The sequence below is a fragment of the Stegodyphus dumicola genome, chromosome 2 (assembly GCF_044657685.1).
Source record: "Stegodyphus dumicola isolate Sdum_Otavi_A_Nest chromosome 2, ASM4465768v1".
NCBI lineage: Eukaryota > Metazoa > Arthropoda > Arachnida > Araneae > Eresidae > Stegodyphus > Stegodyphus dumicola.
Window position 1 is genome coordinate 71,678,685 of NC_140769.1, and position 22,977 is coordinate 71,701,661.

Sequence of the window (22,977 nt, forward strand, 5' to 3'; positions counted from 1 at the left end):
AGGAGTACGCGGAAACAATTTTATACGTAAGTAATAATTATCAAACTTAGACATCTGAAACGCGGTACGAGTACAATGTCACCAATGTAAAAGGAAAGACTGTTCTCTTTGTCTATGTATTACATTTCAAGTTTATAGAAGTGTTTTTCTCGCGCCAAGTTGGCACATAATAGTTTTAGTTAGGAACTTAGAAAAGCATTTATTATTGGGAAAAATAATAGGCAAAAAGATTTGGCAACGGAAACTAGATTTATAGGTTTTGCAGATTAATATGAAATGATCGAAATAACATTGGAACTTATTTATGGAGAAAGAATCTAATATTAAAAGCTAAACTGGCTATAGATTTTGTATATTCACTGGTAGGCATAAAATCAATTGTTGTCTGCATACTGTATTAAAATAATATTTCCTGCGAGAAAACGTGTTTCTGAAAGTTATGATGTTTAACGATGATGCCTTTAGCCAATGAGAAAGCTCAAAAGATTAACTAGATTTAATGAATGATGGCTTTTTGTAGTTGTGACATATCTCACTTGTCTGATAGAGACATCAGAACAAGCCCACGAAATTCATCGCGGGAAGGAGAGCAAGATTGCGCCTGTCGTTGGCAAGATCCTTAAACGCCATAAGGTGACAGTACGACTTCGCTCAGTTCCGGTTTTGATGGAGAACAAACACCCCGGAGGAACATGTCCGGGTGGTCTCCTACCTCTTTTCCCCTGCCATCAATCTCTCGAGTGGACTTTCAGCTCGCCGAATATTTAGAGTGCCCTCATGCCTCACGGACACTATACATTTACAAACATCCATGCCTTCTCCGGGATTCGAACCCGGGCCCTTCGGTACCTCAGTAGGCTTCCATAACCACAATATCGTCTGGGCGGCTGAATGTTCATTGGCTGCATCAACATGTTCAAAGTGGTGTCTGAAGTCGCTTCACCTTTCCCGTGTCACCACTGTGTCCTGCTTATAAATTTAACAATGGGAAAACTCAATTATTATTTTCTCATTTACTCATGTAGTAAAACATATTACGTACCTTCACTGCATTGAATCATTGATTTTTAATATCAGAAATTCAAAACGAAACGAACTGTATGCTGCCACTTCCTTTTTCTTTACGTCCATCCACCACTATAAGGGACAATTGTATGCGGAAAAATTACCGCAACAGTCAATGATACACGAGCGAAGCGAATTCTGCCCTTCCTCTGCTCTTTTACTACAATGCGAAAGAGTATATGCACTGTCGGCTTTAGAGCTACACGGAAAGAATATTCGTTATCTGACAACGAATTTTGCGTAATTTATAATTATTTCTTAGTATGCTACAGACTATTTTTCTGCCTCTAGGTTTATATTTTGCTATATATTTAATTTAAGGCTGGCTAATCTTTATTTCTAATCTTTTTTAGAGTTATGTATGAGAGTTTATTCTATTTATGTGACCAATTATCCTTTCAAGTGAAGTACGACTGAAAATGAAACAACAAAGCTTTCAAATGACATAATTAAGCAGATATTTCTTTTAATTATGAATGTTTTCTGAAAAAAAATATTAAAAATGAAAGACAAGCAAATGTCATTTTAAAATTACATAATGAATAGTCTTTTAGCATTTTTATGTTGTTCAAAAAAACTTTCTTTTGATCTTTTCTGTTGCTTGATAGCGACAGAATGAAAGCTAATGATGGACTTAGTAACTCCACAGTGCCATTAACGTCCACTATTAACAAGAAAAATTGCAATAAGTTTTTAGAACATTCATTAATGTTGTCTGTGGATTTTCTTATTATTCCAAAATACATTTACAGTAGATTTACAGTAGATTTTAATAATAAATACCGTCTTCAGTGTGCCATCAGGCCTCATGTTTTGAAGGAAGCACCCAGATATTAAATCGAGAGCCCTGATGTATTAGAAGAAGCTTATGTTTCCATTACTTTCTTCAATTATTAATGGGGGGTATACTAGATACTTTGCTGTTTAACTTTGTGCAATCAAAAGCGATATACGAGTATAATCTGTGAGAGGTAAATTAATTTTTAGGACACAAAACTACATTGTGTATTATTACATTGTGTAGGATTATTATTTTACTTTTAAGCATTTCCTTAATGTGTTTTGTCTGATTTCAACTTTCATGTTGTCATTCTTATAAGGATTTGTTCTAAAAGTGGAATTATCTGCGGCATGTAACTCATAGGTAACCTACATGCGTTGAAACCTTGGTGTTTCGTCGTCGAATAAAGCCAAAAATGTTTACCAGTTTTATTATTATTTCTTTTTCTTTTAGCAGCAAATCTTGCAGGTTCAGCGTTAGTGGCTCGTTTTTATGCTTCCGCATCACTCATTTGCAGTTGCACAGATTTCTCTTGAAAATCATTTCGCGTGCCTGCGAAAATGCACGAAAAATATACGAATTAAAAAAATATACGAATCTATTTTCAGATTCGTCTGCAAATTTTTGACTATATAAAAAATTATAATGTTTTTACCTTCTTCTTTAAGCACTTCTTAAAATGTTACCCGCGAATACTACTTATACAATTCCATTTTACACAACATATTTGTGAAACAATTCCACACTTTTAATTAACAGGTATTCAAATGAATTTGAAGGGATTTGCCTTATTTTAGAGTGACGGACATCGCTGTAGTTCAACATCATTTTCTATTTTAGATGATTCTATCTACCTCTAAATTTCCGTGAAAGACTTCTTTTATCAACTGTGTCACTGCAACATGATGTTTACTTCCGTAGAACACCTTGACAATCTTATCTTTTAGAATATAAATGTTGTTAACTCTTACCTTCCTCTTCTATAATATTCCGAATAGTTTTGATGCCATTTGAACACTGTCTTTCACAGCTGCGGATGCTTTTCCATGGGTATTCTTAAATACTAACTTCATAAGTTTCACTGCCGGGTTCACCTAATAACCAATTCCCGCCTTTGAAAGGTACTAATAACCAATTCAAGGCTTCTCCTTTCAGAATGGAAGTTGCAATGACTCTTTCTATTGCTCGCCCACTGGATTCAACGAGAAATTATTTTTGAAGCCTTCAACAAATGTCACAACATGAAAATTGCCATAAAAGCTCACAGTTGGCCTCATTGAAGCTAACATGAAATCTATAGTGTAACAAAACATTTCCAGGAAGTTTGTAGACGTTTTACCAGCTCGTAATTCTGCAGAGGTCAAGCTAAAATTAGCTGAAACAAAATACATCCTTTTTCATGTTGGGCTTTAGCCTAGGGAATCCAGTTACTTGCTCGTCTAAACTTGCTTCCTTGTGAGACAGTCAGGCGACTTTTGCCTCTTCTAATAAAACAACTCGCACTCAGCGAAAGTAAACATTTTATTAAAATTTTAAACTTAATAATGCAAGCTAACACAAAACTATAAAAATAAAATTTAAATAATTAACTCTTGAACATTCACAAGTCAAGTTGATATGAAACTCAAGATTCTACAAGAACGAGCAAAATCGGCTAGGAAAATGTTAATGTCGGTGTCAAGTTATTCCCAGAGCCGAATCAGAACATATCACAAAGGTCAGCATCGCTGCCAAAGCTCTTTCTTTAGCTGTCAATAACTGTTCTGTTATATACACTTAGCTAATATTTATCCTGGTGAGAGCTGGCGAAAGTAAAAGTAAGAGTGCATGTTAAATAATAAGCCTATAATACTGCTTAAGCTTGGACATTATTAACAAAGGGAAAAGTTGATTATGCTTTTCATATCACCTTTGAAATATTGTACACTATGCTATACGATAATGCAAAGAATTCAATTTTATCATTTATAGCTAGTCTTTTGCAGATTAGGCCAAAATGTCATAAGAGAAACATGCAGAGAAGGAAAACATAATATAATTGTATCGTGTTTAATGTATTAATTTATATTACAGTATATGAATTTAGTGCTCTTTATTGTTGTTTGTATTATATAATGGAAAGATTATCAATTAAATGTTTTTGTGCATGTTAAATGAATATTTTATTTTAATGAGTCGTTCGGAATTATCTGCAAAATTCCTGAAACATATTTATTACTCGAGGACACGAGACACTACAACATATTTCTTCCCATTATTTAAGGTATTTAGATCATTTACTTAATATGTTTATGGAAATGCTTTAAGTGTAGAAACAAGTAAAGAAATAGATTATTTTCAGCTTTGATTTAATTACTAATATACTTGTTTCCCTTTTTACTTCCAGGCACTGGAGATCGCTAGATATATTAAACGAAGATTCTTAAATGGTATAACTGAGGCACACTGGCTCAGAGAACATGATGGATATTTACAAAATAAGGTTTCATTTTATTTATAGATTTATTTATTTTTAGGTACTTCAAGAAATAATAAATTTTATGTACTAGAAAACTATGCTCAAAATCTGCATTATGCACAGCATTTTATTCTCTTGGCGACAGAGACGTGTACAACTGAATTTTTCAAATTTTAGTGGCGCTGTGTTTCGTTATGTTATAATTTATTATCGACATGACCTATCAATTGCTGGATTGCGCGAGATTTAAGATCTATAAGTAATTTTCTACACAAAGAATGAATTTTGTTCAATAAGGAATTGACTATTCTCTTTCAAATGGGTATAAAATAACTATCCTTTAATTTATAAATTTCATTGATTGAAGTAATGAACTAAAATATTAGTAATCTTTAATAATGTAAAATATAAGTACTGTACTAATATAAATTGAAACTCCAATCATCCGAAACACATTCACTTGGACCGTGTGGTGGTTTTTAAGTGTAAGGTAAACTGAGCTTACTGAAAATTCATGTGTCTTGAATATCTCACTCATAATCCTTTGCTGCACGAATTTTTAGAAGTTGCATATTTTAAGAAGTTCAGTAAATTTTATCCATGTGTCCAAAATGCTTTCTATAATAAGAATAAAACAATATTCATAGATTTTGCTGTCGTTTTAAGGCTTATTGTAAGCATTATAAAGTATTTAAATATGAAGAAATGAAATAAAATGTTTAACGATTTTAAAACTAAAATCCTAAATCTGTTGGGAAAACATAGCATTCGAAACACTTTGAAGTTGTTAATTTATTTGGTCAATATCACTTATATATCAAATTAAAAGAGAAATATGCAGCTATAATATTTAAGATTAGTTAAGAAAACAAATTTAATTTGGCATAGATTTTGAATGAAAGGAACTAGCAATATCTACGGCGATCAGACACACCTCCCATTTCTTCAAAAGCAAAGACGTTTTTGTCCCAGAAGAAGAAGGACCTGTGTTTGATCATATAATTATTTTATACAAATATACATATAATTTTTAAGGAAATACATACACCTTTTTCTGTAAATATTTACAATATTAATGTAATTACAAACAAAGTTCTAAAGACCATACATATAATGTCTCATAGTGAAGGCAATTATTTAGTTTTATTTATTAAATATTGAGGTAAATAAAAAAATTGCAGTAAATTTTCTACATTTGTTAAGCAACAAAAGTTTGCTCCATTGAACAAAATTTTGAACCTCATGCTGTAAAATGAACACCAGGTTGTCTACATTTTACAGCATCTTCTTTGCATAATTTTAAAAATTATTTAAATTGCTTTCCGATTTAAATGGGATTATTAAATGAACACCTTTAAGGTGCAATAAAGTAGAGAGAAATTTAATCATTAGAATTGACATGTTGAAAAGTTTTCAAAATTCAGATGACATTTCCCCCTAATAATGTTTAATATAGTATTAGAAATTATTAAACACCTGATTCTCTAACGAATCGAATAAGCAAACTCGTGAAACTCTGCCAAGATACTAACATGACTACTAACGCTGCAAAAATGGCTGAGCAACAAGTAATAACTAAAGTACACGATAATTAACTCATGCCTTCAAGCTCATTCACCTCATAATGCCTTAAAACTAACATCATAACAGTTCTCAGAATGTAGATGATAAAATTAGGATTATAATAATTCTAAACAAAAAGAGCTTATAATATCATATTGATTGTATTACTAGAATCTTAAAATTCATAATTTTAAATACATAAAAATAACTTCTTAACTGCTTTCCAAAATAAAAAATTTAAACTTAGGGTTACATTTAAAATACTTTAATTGCCATCCTTAACTTTACTTTAAATAGTTGGCATTCTCAGCTTCTACTGGGTTAATATTTTTGGGTGACCAAATTAAAACCCACTAGACGAAAGCTCACGATACAAAAGGCCACGTAAATAACCACACTGTGACAATTGCCTAAGCTACAAATACTCACACGGATAAAAGCGAACATACATAAGAGCCCACACACATAAAAACAGACATTATTAAAAGGCCACGCTAATAACAGTCCATATGAATAAGAGCACTTATGATTTTTGTCAATATAAAATATATCTATAATTCTGTGCAATAAATGGAGTTTCTGATGTCTCAAAATTATGTCTGCATATAAATTTTATTATTACTTATTTTATTTGTTTTATTTGATCGAAAACGAGCTTTTCTGCTTTCTCATTAAACAGTTATTGATAATGTTTCGTTGATGACTTTGAAAATTTTATTTATTTATTGTTTTTATTTATTTTGTGTATGTAAAAATTAAAAATATGATAGTGAAGTTCCTTGAAAGTTTTTTTAACATTATATCTAGGACTATACATATATTTCAATATTTAAAAAAATAGTGGAAAGTTATTTGATCAAAAAGCGGAATAAATTATTTTCATAGTTAAAAAAGAATGAATTTAAGCTCCTTTTAAGTCTTGAGCTATGATAGAAAGTTGTATCTTTGAGGATAAAATTCGAGGATAATAATTTATAAGAGAACTCTTAGTAGTATTGTCAAAATTGCATTTCTGAAATTTAAGAATTTTGCTTTTACAAAAGTCCCTCTAAATTAGAACTATTCGCACACTCATCTTCACTTATAATTAACAAACGCATCTGGTATTACCAGTATAATATTTTATACCCAATGAAAAAAAAATTAAATTACGATATTGACTTTTAAACTTGAGGTAAATTTCATAAAGAATAAAATTTCTCTTTTTTTTTAAAGAATGTAACACTCTTTTTATTCTAATTTTATGAAAAGGATAAACTTTCAATTTTTCTTAGACAATGATCTTTTAGGACATTGAATTATTTGGAAATTTATAGGAATTTAAAAATGATTATTTTTTATGCATTAAATTTCTTTTCCAATTATATATATATTTTAAAGTTTTGAAAATTTGGTATAGGAACCTATTTTCTTAGCATACTGTTAGCTAAATGTATCATTTCAATTTCTCGAACAGTTGGAATGTGATTTGAGTAAATTTTGGATATATTGAAAATCGTGCTATCTGTTAGAATAATAAATATTTCATTACATCGCTTATTTTTGTTTTAAAATTATAAACCTTCCCAGCTACTGATATAAAACAGATAAAACAGTGATAAATATGTATTATGTTGAAAGTTAAATTTTACATCAGGAGAAACGTGCGAGTGTAATTAAAGTATAAATATTAATTTATTTAAATATTATTTAAATATTATTTTATTCCTTTATTTACTTAAATTTGGGCAAATGGCACCTTAGGGCGTATGCCTTCACAGAGGGCTTTCTAAGAAGACTGGCTTTTATTCGAGTATCATAAGGGTCATGCAAGCCAACTCGTTTGCCTGGCTCAATCTGAAGATCGTCGAACTACCAACGCTTAGCGGTCTTAAACACTGATGGAACCTTATATTATAAAGAAATAATCGTGTGCCATTAAACTAAACATCTGGGTCTATTACGGTCTGGGTATGCCATTTCAGACTGCATGTAATGTTGAACTAGAACTACCAGCAGTTTTAACAACTCTTTGAGATCAAAACAACTAGTATCCGTATAGATATCATAAAAGAAATTAAAAATAGTAAAATAGTGATTTTTTATACTTCAATAACATATTCATTGCTGTTTAAGTATCTGTTTTGAATATGAAATTCCTTTTAGAAATTTCATGTAAATTTAGTGAAATCCAAGGAGTCTGTTTGCTTCGTTTAAGAAATATTGCGTTGCTTCACAATTTTTTAATGTTAAATATTTTCAATAACTAATATCATAAAATATTCTTCGAAATTTAAATACACGCTGAAAAAGCTGTTTAGGTAAAACATTTCGCGCTTTTTATGGATTATATTATTACAGCGAATTCTGTTTTTTATTGTATTACTTAATCAACAACTATTTCAATAAACGATATATCGATTTCTGATACTTAATAATTTAAAAAACACGTTTCAAATGACGTTTCACGTTTCAAAAAGTTATTCGAAAGAATGAATAATCGTTTACCTCAAGCTTCAATGAAAGCTGGTTGAGAGCCTAGAAAAAAGAAATCCAGTGCTGGCTAAAAAAGCTAAAATTCTCAACTAATTTTCTTACGGCAGTCATTCGTAAGATGCAGGAATAAAGGTGGCAAACGCTATTAGTTGTGAGTTTCCATGAAGGGAGAATTGCCATTGAAATCATCTGATTAGCAAGCGGTTTTTCATTATGAAAGCCGAAATTTCCTTAAACTTTCATGAGAAAGAGGTATTTTCTTAATTTTAAGGACAAAATGCCCCTGATATTTTATATCGCGATTTATGTGCTTTTAATTAATGCCTCAATGCCTTGGGCTTTAAGATGCTTGCATGTACACGCTTTTGGAAACTACTTCTTTCGGCATAATAATTTCAAAGATAAATTTCAAACTCCACATGCTGGACGTACACTGGCAAATGAAAGCTTTCACACTAACACTTTCTCTACAATGTCGCAATGAATGCATGAGAAATGAAATAAAAATAAGAGGTGTAAAAATTGCCTCATTAAAAAGAAAGGAAGTCTCACGAATAAAGATTCAATTATTTCTTTCATATATTTTTGACACAGATGTGTCTAATTTGATTTATAAACGAAAACAATTAAGAAAATGGAATGCGTTTTTTAGCTAACGTATCCAAGTCCTCGAGGATACAGCTTTACATTGTAGTTCTAGTACTAAAAGAGGCTTAAAAATATTTCGTTATAATTATATAATATATTATATAATTATAACGGAATATAACTTATTCCGCCTTTTTGATAAAGTTGCATCTCTCCCATTTCTTAATATTACATACATTTCTAGCTACATCACATTAAAAATAGCTTTCGAGGAACTTTGTAATAATATTTTTCATTTCACAGACGCAATAAATAAATAAATAAATGAAAATAATAAAGAAATAAAATAAATTTTTAGTTTCACCATCGAAACATAATAGTTAACCACTTAATCAGAAGGCAGAAAATATCCTTTTTGACTTAATAAAATATGCCAACAAAATGTTGAATACAAATATACAGACAAGTGTTTTACACATCAAGTGCCCTATTTCTTATAATTATGATCAATGGATTTTACGTCCATGAAAACCATAAGCTCTTTTATTCATTGGGGCTTTAATTTACGAGGGCTTTTTATCAACGTGAACTTTTATCTGCGGGCGTTTATGCGGATGTGGTCATTTGTTGCATGGGGAGTGATTACACAATGTGGTTATTTTTGCGGGCTTTTGTCGCATGTGCGTTGGTTCAGCAGGTTTTCATCATATATATATATATATAGTGTAATTTTTAACCATTTTTACTATACCCGAGCAGCAAAAAATTTTATAGGCTAAGCAATCCGGAACGAATTCAGATATCTTCATCACCCGGATATCTTCTTCAATTTACATCCTAAAAATAAACAGTACAGCGAATGTAAATACATAAGGCAACACCTAATGCTCTATAAACGTAAACAATAATAAGCTGAACGCGTCCACGCCGCACACATAATATTTTTTCTCTTTGTCCTGTCATATATAAGATTTTATCCTGAAGCAGAAAAGCCTTATTTTAAATTGAATTCTGAAATCTAAATTAACTGAAATAAAATTATTTTGAGGAAAAAAATTTGCAAAATATGATTAAGGCTTTCAGACAACTTATTTTTAATTAATTAAGTAATTAAATTAAAAAATAAGTTATTTAGTTATTATTTGATTAATTAATTTTTAATTATTTAACAAACATGTAGTGTCTATTTTGTGAAATTTGCTGTTTATGAGAAAATAGTACTTCTGGAATAGCACGCAATGTTTTTATATGTGTTAAAAATATTATTTAGTAATGCTTAACTGTATTTTTAAAGTGATGAAATTGCCAAAAGAAAATTATAATCTGCATCTAAATTTTGTAACGGTTGTTAAAATTCGTATTCAATTTCGAGTGATTAATCGTTATGTTATGAATAGATCTGAGGAATATGACACTAATTGTGAGTTTTATATAGTGCAGTGAAATTACCTATAAGATATTCGGTAACATATGCCCACAAATGGCTTAGGAAAAATAATGATTAGATTTCTTTGTAGGTCAATACAACTACATATCACATTGGATATCCGAAAGAGCTTCTGGATGATTGTTTTCTCTTAGAACTGTACAAGAATGTAAATATTTGAATATTTCTTAACATTTTCCCTAATTTGTTTACTTAATTTAAGAAAGATCTTTATCCATTCTTTAATTCTTTTTTTTTTTTTTTATAGTTAACATTTAGTGAAGGAAGTTACCTTGACAAGGAATTGAAAGCCCGCAAATGGTCAACTGACTACTTTTTTTCTCTTCTTCGGAAGCCTGTGATAAAAAACGAGTACGTAATATATTTACTGATAACTGCGTAATTATGTTCAATTAGCTACAAAAAACTTATAATCAGAAAGCATTACTTGATATTAAATTCCTATTACAATTTTAAATATCATAAAATTTTGATTGTATCGGCATCTGTTTCCTTAAAATAAAAAAATCTGATGTGTACACCACATGACTTCCTTGTACGGAATATTAAATTATACGCAATTTTTCTTACATTTCATTTAAACTTATTGAATTGAATTAAATCTACTTCGCCGACAGCGCATAAACGACAAATGAATAAATGCATTCTTTAAAATTCACACTATTTGTTAACCATAGCGACACTCTGTCGCTAGGTTCACTTAACAGTATTATATTTCGTTCATATTATAACTCAGAATGCACAAAATTTATATCATTTAAAGAATTATCTAATCGTTGCCACATGTTCTATTCAAATACTGTAATAAAGCTAGAACGATGTACAAAAGAAATTAAGGAACCAAAACAAAAAAGAAACAATTTTTCACAGACGATTGAGTATTTCTCATTCAATTAATTAAGTTCTCACTTTGCGACAAGGCAAAAATACATAAAAACTCAAAATATCTCTATTAAAAATTACGAAGTAAATCTTAAACACTTATTTCCTCGAAAAAATTCCAGAAAGAATTAAGCATGATTTAATTGGCAATAATAAACGAAGGCGTTATCTTTGTTGTTGCAAAGCTAAGCTTCTCTAGATTGACAACAAATCCACTAGTTTTCTGTTTCAAATGTAAACAATCAATGGCCGTCATCCAAAAAATTATTAGGGTTAGTGGCACGTAAAAAACTTTAAAATTGTTGATAATTCTAAAAATATTGCATACAGATTTATTAAAGGCATAAAAAGCTTAACCAGAAGATAAGAACAGCATTATTAAATCATTTTTAAAGCAAAAAATGTACAATTTACAAACATATAAGAGTAAAGAAACTGAGATCACTGAGCCGGGTAACAAAGTGGATATATATATATATATATATATAAATATATTTATATACGTTTGGTGCGGCCGATTTCAACCAAAATAAGAGGTGCACATCTACATGATATAGCAGTCCTATATACAAAATTTCAACGTTCTGAGGCTACACATTTTTGAGTTATGTGAGATACGTACGTACGTACATACGTTCGTACAGACACACGCCATGAAAAATTCTGTTCAGAATTCATTTTAAAGCAGTTTTATAACTTTTTTGGTGGAAAAGAGTCTTTTATTCTATCCTTACGTATAGATGTCACGCAAAAACAGTGTTAAATTGCATTCGGTAGCAGTCAAAATGGATATTTTCGTTGAAATATGCTGCTTGAAACTTTTCGCGGTTACAATACTTTCTTTTTACTTCGTACAAGGAATTAAAAATGGTGTTATTTTATTTTATTTTACATACCGAAAGAAATCTGAAAATTTTCAGTTTTAATAAAGTCTTACTGATTTGTCATATATTTTTTTTGAAAAACTTGTTGCGTGGTATCACAGCTTGTATGAAGCTAACGACTGCATACTGTAACAAAATTAATTTAGTTATTCATTTCTGGCAACGAAATCCATTTACGCATAAAACAAAGAAGAGCTTGAATTTCAGTGTTATATGGATAACTCAATTCCCAACCTAGTATATAATATTTTTGCAACGAAATCTAATAATCTGGAACAGCGTTAAATATTTTCTAACTCATCCAGTTTCAGCCTACATTATAATTAGAATAAGCAATATAGAGAACATGATTTCCTCAGTATACAGAAAAACTAATTGTTCCTTCTTACTAGCATTTTAACAAAATACGCTATGTTATCTATCTTTCAAGATTGTTCGAAATCTTTGACTGATTTTTTTTAAATCAGTCAAAGATTTCGAACAATCTTGAAAAATTGTTCGGCGGTTTGAAAACATTTTTAAATTCAAGAGATTTACAAGATTGATGACAAAATTTACAGGATTTATTCTACACATATTGGAATAATACATTGAACGGTAATCAAGATGTAGGGCTTATATTTACTAGCATTTTAACAAAATACGCTATGTTATCTATCTTTCAAGATTGTTCGAAATCTCTGACTGAAAGTAACTGAGATGGCGGTTTTAAAACATTTTTAAATTCAAGAGATTTACAAGATTGATGACAAAATTTACAGGATTTATTCTACACATATTGGAATAATACATTGAACGGTAATCAAGATGTAGGGCTTATATTTATTTTAAGTTTAAGCTATCTTTCCTGTCAAGCCTCTACTTTTCCCTGGAATTGCCAATGCCAGAGTATGTAAATTTTAGTAGAACGCGCAAAGTATTCAAATTTTCAGCGGAAGTATTTTTGAGTTAAATAGAAGGGAAACGAGTTCGTAAGTGTGCTTTCTTGATTCACGAGCGTGAAGGTTACTAGGTAGAAATTGAAGAACCGCGCGTTTCGGCCTGTGTGCTTGCTTCAGTTAGTTGAATCTTTCAACTTTTTATTCAGAAAGTTTGCTGAAATCTCAGCTGTATCTTAGAACGCGGTTAAGTTAGTCACGTTTAGAGAGCCTCGTAGGTAGTGACTTGTTATTATTCATTTTTAGTTGTACTTTCTTATTTTTATTTAACCGCCGGGTCGGCGTAGTTTGTGAGCGTCAAGTGCACGCATCTGTAACTTCTAAAGTGGAATAAAAAGGGAGTTAAACCCTTCTTAAGAGTTTGTGTACTTTCCAGTTCATAGCAGTCACTGCTATTGTTGCGGGCAAGTTGGAGCCACGCAACACCACAAAGAAAAAAGAAAATTAGAATACTATTGCGCTTAATGGATCCCATTTACGTGCTCCCAAAATACTGCCTTGATAACATGAATTGAAGTTATTGATAAAACTTGGGAAACTGATTATAAATTTATTTGCAAATAGAAAGTCCCAAATAAATTTAAATGATCCTATCAGTAAATACGTTTCATAATAGATTTTTCCTCGCCTTTTCGGAGTGCTTCAGTTATGGACATTTGATTTGCCAAATTACCGACATTCAGCTACTTCCTTTTCACTTCCTTGTACGAAGTAAAAGGGAAGTGTTGTAATCGCAAAAAGTTTCAGGCATCATATTTCAACGCAAATATCCATTTTCACCGCTATCGAATGCAATAATGATGGTTTTGCTTGACATCTGTACGTAAGGAGAGAATAAATGGCTCTTTTTCCCCCAAAAAATTCTAAAACTAATTTAAAATGATTTCCGAAGAGAATTTTTCGTGGTGTCTGTGCGTACGTACGTACGTACGTACGTACGTATCTCGCATAACTCAAAAAGGAGTATTCTCAGAACGTTGAAATTTTGTATATAGGACTGCTATATCATGTAGATGTGCACCTCGTATTTTGGTTGAAATCGGCCGCACCAAAAGTATATAAATATATGTACATATATGTCCACTCTGTTACTCGGCTCAGTGATTCCAGTTTCTTTATTCTTATATGTTTGTAAATTATGCATTTGTTGCTTTAAAAATGATTGAATTATGCTGTTCTTATCTTCCGGATAAGGTTTTTATGCCTTTAGTAAATATGTATGCAATAGTTTTAGAATTATCAACAATTTAAAAGTTGTTTAAGTGCCGCTAAGCCTAATAATTTTTGACATGTCGACCATTGCTTGTTTACATTTGAAACAAGAGAATAGTAGATTTGTTGCCAATCTAGAGAAAGTAAGCTTCGCAATAAGAAAGATAACGCCTTTTTATTCTTTCCAGTTAAATCATGCTTAATCCATTCTGGAATTTATTCGAGAAAATATGTGTTTAAGATTTACTTCGTAATTTTTAATACAGACATTTTGAGTTTTTATGTATTTTTGCCTTATCGCGAAGTGAGAACTGAGTTAATTGAATGAGAAATACTGAATCGTCTGTGAAAAACTGTTTCTTGTTGTTGTTCTTTGTTTAATTTATTCTATACATCGTGTTAGATTTATTATAGTATTTGAATAGAACATGTGGCAACGATAATTCTTAAGATGATATAAATTTTGTGCATCCTGAGTTAAAAAATGATTGAAATGTAGCGCTGTTAAGTGAACCTAGGGCAGAGTATCGCTATGGTAAACAAATATAATGAATTTTAAAGAGTGTGTTTATTCTATTGTAGTTTATGCGTTATCGACGAAGTAGATTTAATTCAACCCAATAAGTTTAAATGAAATGCAAGAAAAATGCATATAATTTAATATTCAGTACAAGGGAGTCATTTCACACATCAGATTTGTTATTATTTGTGATAATGCTTGATGACTATTAGAAATCTTTCCATATGAATAGAGAATACCGAAAGACTTTTTAACTGTAAACTATAACTACTATAGTTTCCAGTGAAAAATATCTAAATTATGCATCATTAATGAGCTAGGAATTCAAATGTGTTTACAACTGTCAGCTAGAGGCGCAGGAAACTTCTGAACTGACAGTGCACAAATCTGCTTCGTGTTAGTAGAATCTACTTCTACTTAGCTGCTTTCTAGAATAAAGTACTAAAGCTTAAAAGGTAAATAGTGCATAAAGACTTAAGCATTATATGTGTATGTTTACCTGTCTGTTAGCTTACTTGAGCTATAAATAATGACTTGCTATATTTAAATATTACATACATTTTGTAACAATTATTAATCTTTTACTCTTAAACTGAAAGCAGGTTTTGTAAAATAATACGTTTCATGATAAGAAGTAAAACGTTTAGTATGTAACATTGTATTTACTTGCAGATGGACAAAATTCCCAAAAGCACTTTCTGTAGATGGCGTTTATCACTGGACTAATAACAGTATAGGTGAATGCATTTTCTTTTTTAATTCCTTATTATTAACCAATTAATCTCAGAAATATTTATTTGGAAACGCTGGCGTTTTAATCATCTCTATCAAAGTTTTGTTAGAGAAGCCAACAGAAAGAAATTTTCAATATTGGTGATATATATTTTTTCAGATTATTTATAGATGCTACAAGAGTGGATATATATAAAGTTTTTGGTACTGCTTAAAGTGAAATGAGTTTCTAGGAGAAAATCGTACATAAATATATTCCAATTCATAGAACAAAAATGCGAGAGTAGAAGGTCAATAAATAATAGAGAAGGAAACGGTAAGCGTAATTGTAACATTTGGAGAAAAAACGGAAATAAAAGACATAAATAAGTATTTTAAAACCCTTCATTAGAATTTATACGTTTATATTGAATTAGAATTTATATTATAAGGGATTTTCTCCTTGCTTTCTGCATGCCTTCGTAGTATAACTGGAAACATCAAATCCTGCAAGGACTTTTGCACATTTTTCACGTCTGCAGCCTGTAAAACTCTAATGACAATACAATGTTCTATTTGGCGGATTTTGGTGAATATGAAAGATTTCAAGCCCATTTAAGTGCCAATTAAAATCATATTTTGGATAAATTTAAGAATGTTAACAAAAGAATGATTAAAACGCATTTACTCAAAAATTCATGAAATATCAAATACTATATAGTGCTTAACATATAGTTAACATACAGTATCTTTGACTAAATTCTTTTATATTTAATAATTTTAATTGATTCACTTTCGTTTAATGTGTCATTAACAACAAAATGTTTTGCATAGTTGAGCACTAATATTTCAAAATTTTCGAAAGTTTTCATAATGCATTCAGCGTTATAAAAATCATATTGTTCTATATTTGTTACCTATTGAGAAATACACTTTTATCCAAAACTTAAAATGAATAATTCCATCTTTATTTAAAAGTTTCTTATTTTATAGCTAACTTTTACCTATATGTATTAAACATAAATCTTAGTCTAATTGTTCCTGATTTTTTATTATTGAAATGCAGGGAGTCTGTGCCATTTGGCATCACTCAATTTAGGAGTAACTCTCGCAGTCCCCTTGATAATAACATGAGAGCCATAATTAATATTTCTAATACTAAACTCAGAGAGTATCTTAGAAGTGCAGTGTTCTCGAAGTTTACGAACATTTGTTGCAATGCGCAATCCTTATTCTATGAAACGCTTTGACACCGGTATAGCTTATGTCGCAACAGATTCGAGTCAAAATATCTTGATTTCGTTTTATAAAAAAGTCTTATTCTTTGTGATGTTTGTGGAATTGAAATCCTGAATTCTGGTTTAGTAGAGCATCTGGTTGTATCGCAAAATTAATAATGTCTGTGTGACATGAGAGTCAAACATTTTGTGTTATACCTTTTTATAATGACTATGAAAGTTTACTAAATACAACTAATTCTTTTAGAACTCGAAAACCTATATTCGTTTTCAGATATTCATATTGTTACGGATTTGGTATTTAAATAGAAGAGGGAATAAAAGAATTTAATTTATAATTCAACTAACATTAGCTTTTTAAATGCCAAATCCGTAACACTACATAAGTATTCCTGTATAACTATATGTAAGTAACGTTGAAACGAAATTATATTTACTTACTTTTAATTTTAATTTCTCATTTCTTACGAATTCTTTTTATAGAACTTTCCGCAGGGTATTTACAAAGTCCATTTTTTAACAAGGATTGGCCGCAGTAAGTTAAATTACATCTCACATATATGTAGCTTGAATTTTGCCCAAACCATCATCTTCCTGTGATTTTAAGTACTGATTTTTCTATTTATTTCAGGTACCTGAATTTTGGAGGCTTTGGTCATATTATTGCACATGAAATCACGCATTCCTTAGATTATTCAAGTGAAGTATTTATTTTTATTAAACCGTAGAGAAAATATAATTTGAAAATATCACATGTATAGAGTTTTAAAAGTTGAAAAGCATACTAAAATTTGCTCTACATGAGACGATATAAAATTTTGTCGGTTCCATGCTTAAGTGTCAAGAGGATTAAAGGAACATTGGCATCACATCTAAAATTAATATTCAGTTTAAGGAAAACTAGTTTTCAAGAATTTAGATGTGTATCATAATCAGTAATCTTTTCATGACAGATTTCATATGACAAAATTGTTTGTTATTGCTTCATCGTAAGCCACAATTCTGTCATCGCCAGTTGCTACCATAGCAACAGCATCTATATTGTAACTAAATGGGTTGTGGTGTAGTGGCCGAAACCGCTATGCAAACCCTGGGTTGTGACATCAGGTTCAAAACAAAGCACAGCATAAAAATTTTATTGAACGCAAAAAAATGGCTACATACAATTCGACAAGAGAGAAACTTACTATTTTTAAAAATCAAATTCTATACATTTTACGTGCGAGAGCAATTCGTGGCTCTCGAGCTTGCATTTTTAACATTGCCAACGATTTAATTATTTTAATAAAGACTATTTTAATAACTATTGAAAACGTATTTGTAAGTTAAAAAAAATAATAATTTTCAGCTTATGCTCACGAGACATCCTTGTCCATATAAATCTTCAGTCTCTTCTCCTTTTATGTAACCTTATCACAACTCCTCCCCTCATAAAGAAATTTTTCTTGACTATGGAAGGAAAAATTCTAAATACATTTCACTGCTTTCAAAACACAAGTGGTAACCATTTAAGTGATAATAGAGAAGCCAGTTACATTACCCTGCACTTATTTTTAGATAACATAACCGCACAAATACAACAAAAATAATTTAAACTACTCCTAATGTGTGCCTTATACAAAGCATATTCCTCAAAATTTACACAATGCTAATACTTAAGATAAAACATTTAATTCTAACAATTTTTTTGAAAATTTAACACACAATGTAAAACAATTTTGAATCTACACAAATATAATTCCAAAACCCCATAAAAATCATTTTCACCCATTTTCATTACTTTTTACCTTACTTTGTATCCACTAGTGATATTCAGTCACTAGACTAGGGCACGACTCAAGCCATCTGCATTACCGTGTAATTTGCCTGGCCTATGAACAATTTCAAAGTTGTACTGTTGGAGACACAATGCCCAGCGAGTCAAACGAGAATTTGATCCCATCATTTTGTTTAAAAAAGTCAACGGATTATGATCCGTCTGGATCTTGAATTTCTGTCCGTCTAAGTAATGACTTAGTTTCTTCAGTCTATAAATAATGGCCGCTAGTTCTCTTTCAATGGTGCTATAATTTCGCTCCGCTTTAGTAAACATTTTGCTAAGATACAGTATAGGGTGTTCCTCCCAATCCTGAATTTGAGACAACACAATACCCGCACCATATAAGCTGGCATCTGTTTGCACAATAAATTCTTTAGAATAATCTGGTGCAAATAAAACCGGACTTTTTACTAGTTTGGTCTTCAGTTTATTGAAAGCCTCGTCGCACTCTTTTGTCCAAATCACTGTTTCTTTTTTGTTTTTCCCTTTCAAAGTGTCTGTCAAAGGTGCCTCAATACTGGCGCAGTCTTTTATGTACCTTGCATAGTAACCCACAGTACCAAGGTAGCTACGTATCTGTGTTTTAGTATTGGGGATCGGAAAATCTCTGATTGCTTGAATCTTGGCCTCACTAAGCGACATTTTCCCAGACCCTACTTCATGACCCAGAAATTTCACATGGTCTTGTGCGAATTTGCATTTCGAGGGCTTAACAGTCAATTTAGCCTCTTGAAGGCGACCTAAAACCACATACAAATCCTTCATATGCCTGTTCCAAGTCGGCGAAAAGACTGCGATGTCGTCAATATACGGTAGAACAAAATTGTCCAGCCTCCTAAAACTTGAGCGATCAATTTACAAAAATAAAAAGGGCGCATTTCAAAGCCCAAACATCATTTTCTTCGGGATGAAAGATCCAAAAGGTGTCACAAATGTGGCATACCTTCGTGCATGTTCTGTGAGTGGTATCTGGAAGTATCCTTTGGTTAGATCCATGATTGTGATAAATGTAGCTGCGCTGACTTTTTCTACCACTTCTCCAATATTGGGAAGAGGGAATAATTCGGTCATAGTTTTTGAATTTAATTTTAATTTTCTGTAGTCTATACAAGGACGAGGATCTTTACCTGGGACCTCTACTAAGATCATAGGCGAAGCATGATCAGATTGCCCGACTTCTATGACTCCTAAATCAAGCAACCGCCTAATTTTCTCTTTTAGGATGTCGGTTTGTCTCGCCGACATTCGGTAAGGCCTGACTCTAACCGGAGTCTCATCCAACAATTTAATATCCATTTCGACCAAAAACGTACAGCCGGGGTCGGACGAAAACACCACTCCATACTTCCTTATAACTTCTTGGAATTTTCCTATTTCCTCTGCTGAAGCTCTTTTTTCTAGCTTGGCCCACCAGCGGCCGAGCGGTAAAGTCGCTGAACACTGGTAGTTCCGTCCGAGGTTCGAATCTCGCGAACGGGCTGGCTGCATGGGTGTTTTCGTGGTTTTCCCCATGTGTAACGTGTATACGAGCCAGTTTCCCTTAGAAAGTCCTCCACGAAGGCATCCCTCCCCTTAGGCAGATAGCCCTAGTGAGCTTTGCCATAATTAAATACACACACACTTTCTTCTAGCTTACTATCTCCAACTATTTTCCAAAAATCTACCTGAGTTGGATCAGCCAAGGGATAAGGAATATCCACTTCTCCCTCAATATCTTCCATGACCTCCTCCATCACAAGATTCACAAACTCGGGGTTCTGATAATAAAGTTTCATCAAATTTACATGATAAATGGTGTCACTGCTACGCTTACCCGGAATTTCTACCGTATAATTGGTTTCGGAAATCACACTAGTTACTTTACCTGGCTCTATCCAGTTCAGAGCCATTTTGTGTGGTTTAGACGTGGCTAAAACAAGCACGAAATCTCCGACCTTAAACCTTCTCGTAACAGCGTTGCGATCATACCAGAGTTTCCTTTTACTCTGACACTCTTTCATCCTCTTCTACTGCCAGCTCCTGACACTTCTTTAATCTGTTTATTAAGTCTAGAACATACTCGACCACAGTGGGGTCTGAACTTTCTTCCTCTAGCCAGTTTTCATACACAATCGTTTGAGGCATTCTCAAATTTTTTCCATGTACTAACTCGCAGGGACTAAACCTGTGCTCTCAATGCAACCTTTCAACAGAATTGCTTTGAGGATGACACACAGAAGAATGATACACCTTAATTCCGAACTTGCTAAAAAACTCAGATGTAAGTTCACTGGTAAACGGTCGACCCAAATCACACTGAATTTCCTTAGGGTAACCTGATCTAGAAAAGATTTGTATCAAGGCTTGAATCACACATTTAGAGTTCAAATTCTGTACAGGAATGGCATCTGGATATTTGGAAGCAACACAAATAGACGTAATTAAGTATTTATTTTCACGCGAACTAGGGATTAGAGGTCCTACTGCATCAATATTTAATCTGCTAAACACTTCTGATATAACAGGCACAATCTTCATAGGGGCTTTCTTTTAATCCTTATTGTGACCTAATCGCTGACAAATATCGCACGTCCTCACAAATTCTTCAATTTCCTGGTAGCAATTAGGCCAGAAATAGTGTGTCAAAACTCTCTCCTTGGTTTTTGTTACTCCTAAATGACCAGAGATTTCTTCGTGGCATAACTTCAAGATCCCTTTCCTAAAAACGAGAGGCACACACAGCTGACGCTTATCTTCCCCTTTTTTAGAACCTGCCACTCTGAATAGTCTTTCCTTGACTATTATAAACTCTTTTTCATTTTCACTTTCCCCTTTCTTCCACAGGGTCGCTAAACTAGGGCAAGTTTTTTGTGCTTCCAAGAATTCTGCTGGCGAAACATCCGCAAGGATAGACCTTTCTTCTAAACTGATGTCTGCAATTTTAATTGCCTCCTCCGTATTACTGGTTAAATTCCTTTCTTCCGAATGCTCATTATTGACGGCCCTTTCATTTTCTATCTCTTTCTTTTCTTCCGATTTGGAATCTAAGTCTTTTGCACTCGCTCTCTCTAAACTCCTGCGCGCATGCGCCTGACTACGAGTCTTCACAGCATTCAAGAGAACCGGTCCTTCCCTAATTTCCTCAATCAACTGTGCAGTTTTATTCCCTAACAAATAGTACTCTTTATTTAACTCTACCGGAGTAACCGCTGCCTTTGTGGTGACCACACCAAAATCACCTTCAATGGTGACTTTCGCCAAAGGTAAACATTTACACTCTATGTCCAAAGGTTGTTTCACCCAAACAGTTTCCTCTAATAAGTCACTAGTATTAATCCAAGTACTATTACACAGATCTATACCAGCTCCTGTATCTCTCAGATATTCTTTCTGTATCCCATTAATTACTGCTTTCTTGAAATACGGCTCAAAACATTTTCCTAAACTCTCCGTTCCTAGATTATTCACCAGATTAGCCTTATTCTTTTCCAGCGATGGACAGTTAGGTCGGATATGTCCGTTCTTTCCACATTGGTAACATCTTATTTTCCGCTGTTTCTCGAAACCTGCTTCATTGAAAACTTGCTTTTTTTTAGAAGCCTCCACTTTTCTATGCTTCTCTGATTTAATTCTTTGATGACTACTACTTTTCTGATTATAACTACAGTTAGAATTTACATACCGCTCTCTATCTTTCTCAAATGGTTTCTTTAACCCAGCTCTCTGTTCTAACTTCCTCGTATCTCTTCGCAAAGCCTCATACTTGTCTCATTTCTCTGCTAAAATGGAAGCTGTTTTAAATTCTTCCCAATTGTCTAAGTAGTGCTCTCTTATTTCTAGAGGGACTCGCCGCTAAATTTGCTCAGTGAGCATCAGTTCCTTAAGACTTTCAAAATCTTGAACTTCTACTGAATCTAACCAATTCTCTAAATACATTCTCAATTCGTACACTAAATTCACCCATAACATTCCGTTTTTTCTAGAATGTTCTTCAAATTTGTTTTTAGTGACCAAGAACTAAGCTTGAATCTCTGCATGAATAATTTCTTAACATGCTGATAATCATCCCCTTTATCCGCTGGTTCTTTCACTATTAACTGGGCTACATCGTAAGGTAATAAAGGAATTAATTGCGAGACCCAATCAATCTCATTAACGTTCTCTTTTTGAGCTTGTTTCTCAAATAGCATAAAGAATAATGAAATATCTATATTACTCGGTTCAAAACGCGGTACTAGATCTTTCAAATTAACCTTTCTTTTCTCTAGATTGTTCAACTTTCGAAACCGTGGAAGCTAGGCTATTAGTCTGAACCACATTCATCAGTTTTAAACTTTCCAATTCAAAAACTCGCTTCCGCTCCCGTTCCCGTTCTGCTCTCTCTTGTTCACGTTCCGCTCTGCTCTCTCTTGTTTGG

At 32.2% G+C, this 22,977-nt stretch overlaps 1 protein-coding gene across 1 annotated transcript in view; it reads left to right on the top strand.

The window, feature by feature from the left end:
• Positions 1–22,977, top strand: part of LOC118190996 (neprilysin-2-like) — a 134,131-nt gene that overhangs the window by 70,526 nt on the left and 40,628 nt on the right. Inside the window, exons 11-16 of the mRNA XM_085810306.1 lie at positions 4,233–4,328; positions 10,448–10,525; positions 10,625–10,728; positions 15,486–15,550; positions 17,246–17,297; positions 17,394–17,461. Coding sequence (XP_085666432.1) covers positions 4,233–4,328; positions 10,448–10,525; positions 10,625–10,728; positions 15,486–15,550; positions 17,246–17,297; positions 17,394–17,461 — 463 coding nt within the window. The remainder of the gene's footprint in view (positions 1–4,232; positions 4,329–10,447; positions 10,526–10,624; positions 10,729–15,485; positions 15,551–17,245; positions 17,298–17,393; positions 17,462–22,977) is intronic.